The 12,532-nt window shown below is 54.7% G+C and overlaps 1 protein-coding gene across 1 annotated transcript; it reads right to left on the reverse strand.

Annotated features, from left to right (window-relative positions):
- Window positions 1–1,902: 1,902 nt before the first annotated feature.
- On the reverse strand, window positions 1,903–4,473 carry PODANS_3_9460 (uncharacterized protein; the record flags this gene model as incomplete). The annotated part of the gene is made up of 1 exon (XM_001909720.1): window positions 1,903–4,473. One exon carries the CDS (start codon window positions 4,471–4,473, stop codon window positions 1,903–1,905), a length of 2,571 nt encoding a protein of 856 aa, XP_001909755.1.
- Between the last annotated feature and the right edge of the window lie 8,059 nt (window positions 4,474–12,532).

Consider the following 12,532-nt stretch of genomic DNA (forward strand, 5'->3'; position numbering starts at 1 on the left):
GTGTCTTGTGTGAGCAGTGATAGGCTTGTAAGAGAGCTAGCCAATTTGTGTAGGTATTTTTTCTAGGAGAAATTCTAGCCGGGCATCTCCCCCTAGCTAACCGGGCACACCCCATGGGGGTTAGGGTTCTGTATGGCCCCTGACTTTGATATGATATTCTTGACGACTTTTTCCCATCACCTCTACCATCGATAACTACAACTGTTACTGCCCTGCATTTTGTCCCATATAAATTCCTATATAGATAAATATTTATACATACTATAGTCAAGCTATCAATAAAATACAGTTGGCACTGCCTATAAGTAATGCCGCTTTAAAATCAATAGCTAGCTAAACTACTAGCTAAAGCTGTGGGTAAGATTGTAGTTAGCTAGCTAAAGGCTGTGAGTGAGGTTGTAATTAAAGTAATTTGTAAGGCGCGTTTAATTGCTAGAAGGTAGGGAATTAAGCAGTATGGCCTGAAGTATATAGGTTGTGGAGGAGTAAGTGGTTGATGGAGTTGGAATTTCAGGCGCTGTACAGAACCCTAACTCCCAGGGGGGGTGAAGTGCCCAGTAAGCCAGGGGGGATTGCCCGGCTAGAATTTCTCTTTTTTAAGATGTTGATAGAACGATATTCCTTTGAGGGTAACTATTTATCGACGAGCTAAAACCTAAAGCCACGTGTGGTAGTTACCTATCTTACCACGTCGAGAGTCTAGTGGCATTGATGTAGAAGCTTGGGATGACCTTCGTATAAGAACCTGGGTTGGGCAGCTCGAGATCTGAAGAATGGTTTCCCCAAATGTGTTTCGTAAAATTATCTGACGAGGAGGCGGTCGAGGTATATGCACAAAAACAATGCCCGAGAACAAAGTCCCCTATCTCAAACGCAGAATTTCACAAGTAACAGGGCACAGCAACATTAGACCACAAAGTACATTTAAACAAGTTTTTTATTCACCCTCTCTTTCAAGAGGATAAGAAGCTCTGACACAGAGCAACAAACCAAAAGCTGACTTTTCCCCTTCCCCTTAAACAACCCCCCCCGCTCCCCCCTTTGCCATTGAACCTCCTAATCCTCCATGAATGACCCCCCTAGAATACCAGACAGGACAAGTAATGCAATGGTCACCAATCAACCATATGACCCAACCCCCCGCTCTAGAAAGTAGCAAAAAGCGCTATAACAAGCGCAACCCATTTTTTGCCTCCCAGCTGTTGTTGTGTACACACACCAAACACAAACATACTTAACATACAACCCAATCCAATCCAACCAACCGACCAACCGACCGACCAACCAACCGACCGACCAACCAACCAACCGACCGACCAACCAACCAACCGACCAACCAACCCTATACCCAAAACTAAATATGGTATCAACAAAAAAACAAGAAGAATAACGTCATTATAGACATGAGAAATTAACCAAGAGAGAAAAAATTGTGCAAGAAATGAAGAGAGACTGTCCTCCAAAAAAAAAAAAAAACCAAGAGAGAGGAATTGGAGGTATATCGTGTCGCGGGTATAACAACAGGCGTATAGTTCCAGATGTGCTCTGTGTCGGTGATGATGTGGTATGTATAGTAATCCGGCCGTCAAACGTCATGGTATCATCTCTATGATATATCCCCCTCCCATCTATTCATTTACACCCACCCCGCCCCGCCCCTAAATAATATTCGCAATGCTAATCCTCTTCTGACTCTCACTCTTAATACTCGACACCCCAGACGCAGCCGCCGTCGGGCTGTTATTAGACGACGACCCACTCCCCATCTCCATCGGCCTAGGGGGAGGGGCAGAAAACGGCATCGGCAACGGCGCCATCTTCATCTCGTGGCCCTGACCAGCTGGCATCTCCATCTTGACCGGTGGTAGTAAAGGTGGAGGGGGGCCAGGCGTGACTCCATCTTCATCGGGCCCCAGGTTTGCTGGCGAGCAGGCGCGAGAGCAGCCGGAGGGGGAGGGGGAGGAGGAGGAGGAGGAGCGGCGGCGCTCGTGGGACTGGATGCACCAGACGCCAAGCACCGGGATGGAATTCTCCAGCCTCTCCCAACCAGTCGGCCCCCACTCCCATCTCTGTTCGCTCGTCAGGTTTGTCCTCGCGTCGATGCTGAAAAGAGTGTGCTTCCCGTTGGCGGCCCCCGATGGAACAAGAGGAGCGGGGCGACGGCGGCTCACGGTCGCTGCCTGCCCAGACCCAGGCTGTGTCAGGGCTGGCCTGGAGGTCAGAACTGACGTACGCGACCAGCTCCTCGTCTCGAAAGAGCGCTTCTTGAATCGCAGACTGGGAAGGACGTGGTGGTGGGGGTCCGTATGGCGAGGGAGGATGACTGGGGGATGGCGACTGGGCGAGGTAGCTTGTAATCTCGGCTCGCCTGTTTCCGAGAACCTGGACGAAAAAGCCGAGATAACGGCCGCAAGGCATGGCAACGTCACGGTGCTCGTTGATGGATGCCAGGGCGCGGACGCAGGTAGCCGCCTGATCAAACCAGCCCGTGATCAGCAAGAACAGCGCGCAGCGGAAGATGTGTGTGGTCAGAAGCGCTGTGGCGCCTTCCGGAAGATCGGGTGTAACTCGCAGGAGAAGAGCAGCGGTTTCGAGAGCCGTGTGAGTGCACTGTTCAAAGGCCGTCCGTCGCACGTCGGGGGGGCAGGAAGGGAGCAGATTGTGTCGGTGGAGCAGCAGGCGTGCGTGGAGGAGGTAGACCAAGGGGTTGAGAAGCGCAGGGGTCATGGGGGCGTTGCTCGTAGGGTCGCAAGCCTGTGGAAAGGTTCGAAGGCAGGAGGAAAAGTGCTGGTCAAACGTTGCCAGCCGGGTCGGTGCAATAACGGGGGACGAGAGGGCTCTGCCGAGCGCTGTGTAAGAACGCACAACGTGTATCACGGCGAGCAGAGAATGCGTAAGCGGCTCTGCGCCCACGGGCACCCTTGGGCCCTGCTCAGAGATGAAGCAGTCGTCGACTCCAGCGGGCAACGAGACGTCGCAGTCGGAATCGTCAATCATCATCGGCCTCCCGAGTTCGATAGACAGGCTGCGATCAAGAAGGTAGATGGCCCACCATGTCCTCCTGCGCATCTCACCCTCGAGGAATTGCCATGGCCCCAATTCGGTGTAGAGACCAAGGTCTTGAGCCACCCGGACAGCATTGCCGAGCCAGTTCCAAGCAGCAAGCTTCAGGTTCATCTCATTCAACGCCACAGAAATAAGCACAAACACGCGCGCATTGTCCAGCTCATACTCGTTGTTCCAAGGGTCAATCAAACTCCGCGTCGTCTCGAGAAGATGGGCTGCCGAATACGCTCGGTTGTGCTCGTTCTCGGATGTAAAGAGCCTTCCAACGGCCATGACGGCAAAGAACACAGACATGAAGGCCTGCGTGACTCGAATCGGATTGCCCTGGCGGTAGAGCCCATCTACCGTCTGCACAAAGCTGTTCCAGTGCAGAATGGGCGTCATGGTATGGGCAGAGGTGAAGTAAGCCCTGAGCAACGAGTCTGTCGTCTGCCTGGGAGGCAGCATGGAAGTGAAGTCCCTCGGATCAGGGGCCGCCACCGGTCGGTATGGCGCTGGTGGCTTCCAGATTCCCCTGGAAAAGCTTCGTAGGTTGGTTCTTGCTCGAGCGAGGTCGTGAATGCTGGCGGGCCGCTTCTTGCGCTTGGGTGCCGAGGCGATCTCGGGGAGCTGGAGCGGCAGCTGCTCCACGCCGTCCACATCCATATCAAACTGGCCGTCCCTCTCTTGCAGCATGCGGCGGAGGCTGTTGTTCTCGCGGCGAACCCGTTCCATCTGCTTTTCCAAATCCTGCACCTGCTTGATGGACGACATGCGTCGGTTAGTTTCCTTGGTGAACTGGCACTTGACGCTCCGGCTCGAGCACTCGGAGCAGCTCGTAGTCTCGGTGGCATCGCATTTGACCTTCCTCTCGCGGCAGGCATCGCAGCTGGGATCTTTTCTCCTCTGGCGGTATGCTCGCTTCTGGGCCTGGGAGCTGTTGTTGTTGCTGTTGTTGTTGTTGTTGTTGTTGTTGTTGTTGTTGTTGCTGGAAGACGATGGGAGCTGGGCATGAGAGGGCCCTGGGGTGCCAGCAACTGACTCCCCTGACTGCATCGACTCTCGCTCCATGGTAGACGATGTTGCTGTGACGGGGGTGTATGGTTGGAACGAATGGCTGCCTGGTTGGGGGAGCTGCTGCTGGTGAACCGAAGGCAAAGGTGTCGGAAGGCCCAAAGGTTGTGAAGGGGCGGTTTGGTGTGAGGGAGAGTGCTGGTGTGTTTGCGGCGGCGGCGGTTGATGATGGTGATGGTGATGGTGATGGTGATGATGGAGGCTCGCACTTGGGCTTGGCCTCATCAGGCCGCCAAGGTACTGTGTAAGCGGTTTGGGTGAGGCGGCCGACGAGACACCCGAGGATTCGTAGGGCCGTGAGGAGGGGTTGGGAGATGGAGGATGAGAATACGGGTTGTGTGACGCAGCGGCCATAGTGCTGCTGGGGCTACACCTGCTTTAAGAAGCAGAGATTCCGACAGCCTGATTCGGAACCGTCTCCACAAGGTCAAGGTCCCCGATAGGATGGGTTATGGGGGTAAGCTGCCGGTCAACAAGGAACATGCAGACGGGAAGTATTTGGGGGTAGCCGAAGTGTTTTCTGGGAATGGGAAGGGTGTTTAAAGAAAACCAAGCGCGGTCTGAGCTCCCTCGTTTCTCCTGGTCTTGTTCTCCTCTCCCACCCCTGGTCGTTTGGATGCACCACAAGGTAGTAGGTAATGTAGACTACCCACACCACCTCGAAAATGGATACCCACGCACGATGTTGTCTTGGGCGGGTGGTGGCGGTCACTGCTTGTCGTCGAGCAGCGGGTCTGGCTTCTTTTCTTTCTGTCGAGTCCTCTTCAGTTTTGCAGACCGGTACGGAGGCAATAACAGAGTGTCTCAAAGCGTGTTGACGAGGGTCTCCAGTCCCTTCCCGAACAGCTCCGTCCAGCTCGAAAGTCCCGGGGTGGTATCTAGCGGTGATGCAACGCCGTGCAACCACAGTGCCGTTTTCTGATCCGCAAAGTCTTGGTGCGGCCTGTAGCTGGCGCAGTTGAGGTTGCGGTTGCGGTTGCCGTCCAATGCTTTTCCGTAGCAGTCAGGCCCTGCCCCTTGTTCCGCAGCCTCTCTTGTTTCTCTCTCTTCTCTCGGGATCCTATGGTGGAGGAAGGCGAGTGAGAGAGAGCAGTGTGAGGGCGAGCAAGAGTAGCAATTGGGTTAGAAAGCTGCGCCGTTTGGTCCCGAGACGGCCGCAATGCGACCATGTGTTAAAAGGCGGTCGTATTAGTAGAAGCCGTGACTCTCCAGCCTGCGGCCTGTAAGTGAGGTCTTGCTGGGGAACCGGCAAAAGGCGACCGGGCGGGCGTGTGTGTAAATGCGCACCCAGCTACGGGCCACGTCTGGTTCGCCGGAACTACCAAGCTGGTGAGCGAGAGGGCAACGGCTGAGAGCAGGCGCAACCGCACTTGGGGAGCCTAAGCCTGCAGAGATGGGGGGTAAACAGGAGGCGGCGGAGACAGCGGCAAAGCGGAGGGCGCTGGTATGAGGATCCGATATGCAGCACACACGGCTGATGGGTGGTGTTTTGTTGTAGGAAGTTCTCGTCTGGAAAGGGAAAAGCGAAGGAGAGGCCGTCTGGCGAAGGGAGAGCAGAGGGTGTCAGAAGGAGGAAGAAGTCCGGTATCGAAGCGTGATTTGAGAGGACCGAGCAGAAGAGGGTTGTAGCTGGGTAGCAATGACAAGCCGGGGCATCTCAACCAGCCATAGCCATGTTCCATGCTCCATCATCATCCCATGTCACCAGTCCTAGTGCTAGTGTAGTCCCGACTCCATACTCCCTAGTACACAGCCTTCAGGGGTGGGGAGCGGAGGAGGGGATGAAGGGACAAGGCCGGAGGGGACCAAGTGGTGCTGTATTGAAAATCCGTACTGTGATGATGCTTTGGTAACAAACGATACAACAGTAGTGTACGTCCGTATGCCCACTCGACCACCCAGGGTCCGCCCTTCTCTGCAGCACGGCCCTTTGACTGGTGCTTGGGGGTGCAGTTGACGTCTCCGTAGAGCTCGCAAGCCACCCCTGGATCTGTCCAAGACACGAGTGACATGTGCTGCTGCTGATGCTCCAGAGAGGCAAAAAAGCAATTCCTGCTCGGGTTTTGGTGCCCGCTGCTGACAGCTTGTTCTCAGACGCCCACAGACGGGGGGCTCGCTAGCAAAACACCCCGGCCCCTGACACAGTGAACCCCGGTCGCTTTTATCAACACACAGCAACCAAACCGGCTATGACCGTGCGAAAATAAGGTACTGTGCCGCACATCACTGACATTCCCGTTTTTCCATCCCACTGTGCCCGGAAAGCGTGAAAGCCACGCTGTCCCTTGCGCACGCAGCAGGCAGATGGGCGATCAGCGTTGCGGCGGAAACTGGTGCAAGGGAGTTGACGAACAAGCATTTGTGACGTAGGTGGGCTTCACTCAGACATGACGATGATGCTCGTTGAGACGCTTCACCCTATTTTTCTCGTCTCTTCTCGAGACGGAATAAAAAACCCGGCATGTGGGACCAGGTGAGCCGAACCAAAGTCAGAGAGGATGCAGCCTGTGCCGTACGGGAAGGGAGCGGCTTCCAATCGGTTGCCTTGGGGTCTCTGGCGTCTTTGCTGTCTGTGTGGTGCAGGATGCTAGAAAACTGTGCCCGTGTGGCGTAAAAATCCATTATTCAGTTGTCGAGTGTCGTGATGGATGCACAGCTCCCCGCTGGATGACCGCCTCACCCGTTGTGCCGCGCCGTCGAAGCTGCGGTCATTGCAGAAGGATCACACAGATGGCTGTCTGGCGGGGCTGACAACCTGATGAGATGAACTGCAACTGACGCAAGTGGGTGGGCCTTGCTCCAAACAGGAGACCTGTCGGAGTCCATCCACGGCTTCGCCATGTCTCTGAAGCTTCAGGATTTTCTGTGTCTCGCCCACGCGGCGTGACAGGTTCCTTACCCCGTGGCATGATGTGCATCGGAATCGAGTCGCCAGCAGGAGGGCTGGTCAACGGCCAGTCTCAACTGGCTACGGGTGAGACATGAAAGACAGGCACCGCTATAGTTGTTGAGGCTCGAGACCTCGTCGGTCTTTCAAATCCGTACGATATGTGTGGACCAGTATCTACGGATACAAAGGCCGAGAAGAGCCACACTAGCTCCATGCTGGTGGGCAGTTCGGCCGGCCGGCCGGCCGGCGAGCGGAGACCATCCCCTCTGCTGGATTCCGTACTGTAACCTGTAACGACAGTCTCGACATTCTCGAATCCTGGGCGTAATAACCCAGGCTTATTATGATCTTCGGCGCAACTCCCGGAGGCTCAGGGATGGGTAACTTTGGCGTCAAACACGTGTAGCTTAAATAAAAGTCTCGGCCCTATCTCGAGACAGAGATAATCAGATACCAAGATGCTTTTTTTACTCGTTGATCATGTCTTGCTTGAGGAGAGCACGCTCACCATGTGCTCGTACTCGTGTCGGGATCCGGTGTGCGTGATCTCATGGCTGTGAGACAGAGAGAAAGAGCAAGAATTGATGTCGTTCACCTGCAATTGCTAGCCTCCTAGCGTAGCCCTGTTTGGTGAAGCGCCATGGCCGCGCTGGATCTCGGTAACGGGAGGGGCTCGATGCAACGTGCCGCTTGGACGAGTCGGCGAGGCAGTGGACACCGCCAAGCACAGCGTCCATCCACAGCAGCGGGACTGGTTTTTGGTCCAAGGCAATTCGTTCTTCGGGGATGCGGAATGCGGAATAGATGAGGAGGGGAGCCCAATCATGTCGGCAGGCATCCGGAAGCCGGCTCGATTAGAGAGTCGTCTCATTGATGGAAGATTTTGATGAGGTCGTGCTTGGCCCGCAGAACCACAACAGTACCTGATCCGGAACCATTTCTGCCAGACGAGGGGGAAAAATACACTACTATACACTACGGCTGTTGCTCCGATAGCGTCTCTTTGTGCTTCGGTTGGCCGCCGAGGGTGCCGAATTCGAATCCACGTTCACCGATGCCAGCCCATGTGCCCATGTCGGTGATCGTCAGCCTGTTACTGAGAAGGCATGAGGCATGAGGCATGAGGCATGGTGACGTGACCATGTATATCTGTGCAATGTTAACTTGTAGAACAGAGAAAACAGAGACCGAGACACACATGCAATTCCTGGTTGATTGAATTTGAAAAGTACACTTTACGAATAACGAATTCAATTTTCATCAGATTTCAACCGACGGGAGCGGGGCACTGGCAATTGATGCGCGCGGTGGACCTCTCGCCGTGAGAACACTCCCGCTTGGCACGCTTGGCGCCCTTCACACCCATATCCTTGCCAGCCACGCCCGAGCTTCTGACCAACCGGCACGGGCCAGGCAAAGAAGCCGTCGAAGGATTTTGGAGCCATTAGCAGCCACCTACTGGACAACTATAGGCCGGGGTGGCACTGACACCCCGCCCAAAGACCGTTTCAAGATCGATGTGCGAGATTTGCGGTGCCGAGAAACTGACAGGCCAGAACGTCGTGTCTTTCAACAAGTCCACCGACAAAGTTCAAGACTATTGATAGTTCTACTACACTGACAGAGTAATCATTGGTAATTAATAACAGGATCCCGGCTTCCAGGTTCACACCGAGAATCCAATAAACAAAAAGCCTCTATTGGAAACCATCCCACCATCTTCTTTCCCTCCAGCAGCTAGCTAGCTGTCTGGCTGTGCCTTCCCAGATCAGATCATGCTGCAACATATCCCCAGATAGGCAAGAGTAAAACAGAGATGTACCTTCCAGTAAAATTGTGTGAAGACACAACCCCGCTCCGGGTCGGAGACTTTGACACCTCTAGGCAGGCACGCAGGAAAGGAAGGAGTGGCTCGCGGGATGGATTGCGGCAGGAGCAAAGAACCAAAAACACTTGTGAACTTTCCGTCTGATGAAGGAGCTGAAGTCAACCAAGGCAGCTGATGAATGGCTCGCTTGCAACTTGCAACTCTTCCCTTCCCCCCTCTCTTTCCTCCCCTTCGAGAGCCCAGACCCTCTTGGCACCCGAATTCCCGTTTTTCTTTCTCGCCGGGCGTCAGCCACAGCCACCATCGCATCGACCATCAGCTGTTGGGCTTACCGATGGCTTACCGTTTTCTATCAGGCAGAACCCAGCTGCCGGAGAAAAGAACCGGCCGTGTCAACCGACCTCGGGCCCAGAGCCGGTTCTACCATCATCCCAGCAAGTCTGGTTGTTGATATGCCCATCCGGTGTTCGCCAATACCGAGTACTCTCCGAGAGCCTTTCGTGACGAAAATGCGGCTCAGTCGTAGCGAAGCTGCTCAGCTGTATTGATCGGGCCCTGATGTCACCTCTCTCCTATTCCTCGCTCCCCACCTTGTTTCACGCGCTTATTGACTTGTAAATGACTGCTACAGCACCACTGGGGACCGAGATTCGCACATGTCCACGACGCCCGTCTGTCTTCCAAGCTTCCCTTCCAAGCTTCTAGTGGCTGCCACCCGCAGCGTGGAGGTGTGCTGAGCAAGGGTGAATTGTTGCGGACCTGTTGATTTGAAGCCATGTCCTGTGCCGAGAATGCGGGATTCCAGGAAGCTGGACGCCATCATGAGCCACCAACTCCGACGCATTGCTGCGGGAGAAACCGAAAAGGGAGCCAATACTTCGCGAGTTGCAGCCACTCTGAATCCTCATCGCTGTCAATATGGACACTGCGATGCCATCATGCAGAGTTCGGTACAGAGTACGTACACAACCAAGGGTCGCTCTCTCGCCAACCAGTCCGGTTGGCCAACATCAACCTCGCTTCCCGCCGCCATTGCAGTAGAAGTGGAAACAGATGAGGTGGTATTCTGACAAAGTTCCATTGGACTTTCCTCGTCCCTCGTCCAGTCAGTTGTCTCGTGTCGTTCTGCCCTGTGGTTCGGATAGGTAGAAGCGATTTGTTGGGAAGTAGAGCTTCACCCACCCCGGAAGGAACGACAGTATCAGCAGTCTGATATTAGGCGCTCGAATCGCCGTATCGTGGACGTCGAAAGACGAATGGCACCACTTGGCGGCGGGTTTTGCCCACACTACTATACTCAGCCCAGCCTTGGATGCTCTCACAACCACCCATCCGACTGCCGAAATCCGGGCAAGCTGTTCAGCTCCGCACACACATGGATAACCATCCCGACCACTCAGAAGCACGCACAAGTCTGTCCTTCCACATTGCACGACATTCCTATGGAGTAGACGAGAAGACACGGTTGATCACGCACTGTTGTTTGTTTCTCCCAACGGGTGGTCGGAAGTGTAGCCTGCTCTTCGTCCCACGCTGCTTGAGACATGCCTACCGTGCGTGGTCCAGTCCAAGCGAACTCTCGGGACGTTGGAACTGTGGCGAACGTGTGACCACCGGTGAAGGTTTCCCAGTCTTTTCTAGTGAGACTTTTCTGTACACGTGTGGAAACGGTGTAGAGGGCAAGCCATTCCGTGTCCGGTCAAGGGATACGGCGTCAAGTGCGCTTGCTGACGGCAGAGGATGCCACCCCACCAAACACGCTGATTTGTAGGGATATACGAAGCATGTCGTCGTCTTGACGGAGGTTGATGGGTGGCAGAGTTGCTGAGCTCCATGTGGTCATGATGAACAAGGCTCCTTGCAACCAGCATGCTGTGCAACGGCCGGGCAGCGTGAGAGCCGGCCGATGGAGCATCTCACAATATAGAGGAGGGTTTCCGATTCGCATCCAGCCCTGGCCGGGTTGCGGATGTCGACGGATACTGTGTGCTTGGGATCTCGGAGAAGGGCCGTACGGGCTTCAAGCGGGTCTTTGTACTGGACCATTTAGGTCCGTCGCAAGGGAGAACGGCGGCGACTCAGCCGGTCCTATCAAGACATGTACGGTCCCGTTCACGGCCCAGCAACTTGTACCGCGCAAACCGCGGATTGACGCTCCACGTGTAAGTCACTTCTCTTCTCACAAATTCCTATCTCGTCACACAGTACCAGCGGAATCACTGCGCTATGGTTGCACACCGTCCAGGCTTCCACCATGCCGTAAAATGAAGGGCGGTTACTCGGGAGACGCCTTGTCGAAAATTATGGCCGAATATCACAAGACTGCGCAACAATTGCTGTTCCTACTTCCAGGCTATCACAATGGCCAGACGCAAGACTCTCATTACAGGGACGAGCTATCACATGTATTATCATGCCGCCGTCGATGCGCCGTCAGTTCTGGAGACGAGACGCTGCATGACTGGTCGCATGTGCCGAGATGGAGGGGAGCGAACGAGCGGAGAAGGAGGGGGAGATGAGGGGCCTCTGTTTCGTTGAGATGATGAAGGGTGAGGGGGGACGTTGCGCCGTATTCGTTTCCTCCCACAAAACACAAAACAAATATCTCCGCTGTCTGTCGTGTGTGGTTGGTTTGGTTTCCGAGGGTTGAGAGCGGAACGGCAAAGAAATAAAGAAGGGCTTTTGTTGAGACTTCTGGTTGGCTTCGCTGAACCTGACGTTTCTTTTTCCTTCGCTTAAGGGAATGGGCAAACAAGAATGCGGATGGGGTTCTCGGTACCTGACCGATGACGCCGAGGGCCCTGTCGGATGGCTTCCGAAACTAGAGCGTCGATCCTCTTGTTCCCACCCGGTTGGCTGTCGTCAGGAGGAAGAGAAAAAGAAAAGGTGAACGGCGCGCTCGAGACTCGTGGCAGAGATCACAATCACAACGGCAGCGTGGTTTACACGTGCCGACTTCGTGAATGTCTCGGTCGGCGCTTTTTGCTTTCTTTTGCCTGTCTGAAGGTCTTTCCCGGCTTTTTGAGACATTGATGGAAAAGAATCACTGATCAACAACCTCGTGGCAGGATTACGATACAGTACTTGGACTCATCAGCACACACAGTACGGAGCAGTCGGGAAAGACAATCTTTTGATCAAGGAACGGTTTTCGTTTTCAAAACCCCTCCCTACACCCCCGGTTCCCCCCCGTCCCCCCGGAGAGAGCACAAAAAAGAGAAGAAGAAAAAAGAAGCTTTCAGCCAATTATCGAGATGCGGGATCCGAGATTCAGAAGGGGGAGCAGATCAACAGATGCCCACCCGAGCGGACGCAACCATGGGCCGTGCTAAGCGCTAGGCCCTTTTCGGGAACCTCTTCGTGGCCGTGGTTCCGAAGAAAACTCACCACCAGTGCCTGTGAGGCGCTGTAGCTGTGAAGGGCTGGCGCTGTTTTGTGTGTGGTGGATGATGAGGTGTGAGTGGTTCTTTGTGAGAAAACAATCTTGGTTTTCGTCACCCCCACCACGCACTGCTGGGCATCAGCAGCAAAGCGATAATCAACCCAAGTCCCTTTTGCTGCGGGCGCTCCACTCCACCACAAAACGCCCCATATCGGGCCCCCGGCAGCTGCCGCGGCGCGCAACAACCACCACCACCACCACTAACGATGGAACGGCTGGGCTGGGCAGGTCTGGGCTGATGGGGGGAGGAATG

The sequence above is a fragment of the Podospora anserina genome, chromosome 3, assembly GCF_000226545.1.
Source record: "Podospora anserina S mat+ genomic DNA chromosome 3, supercontig 2".
Lineage (NCBI taxonomy): Eukaryota > Fungi > Ascomycota > Sordariomycetes > Sordariales > Podosporaceae > Podospora > Podospora anserina.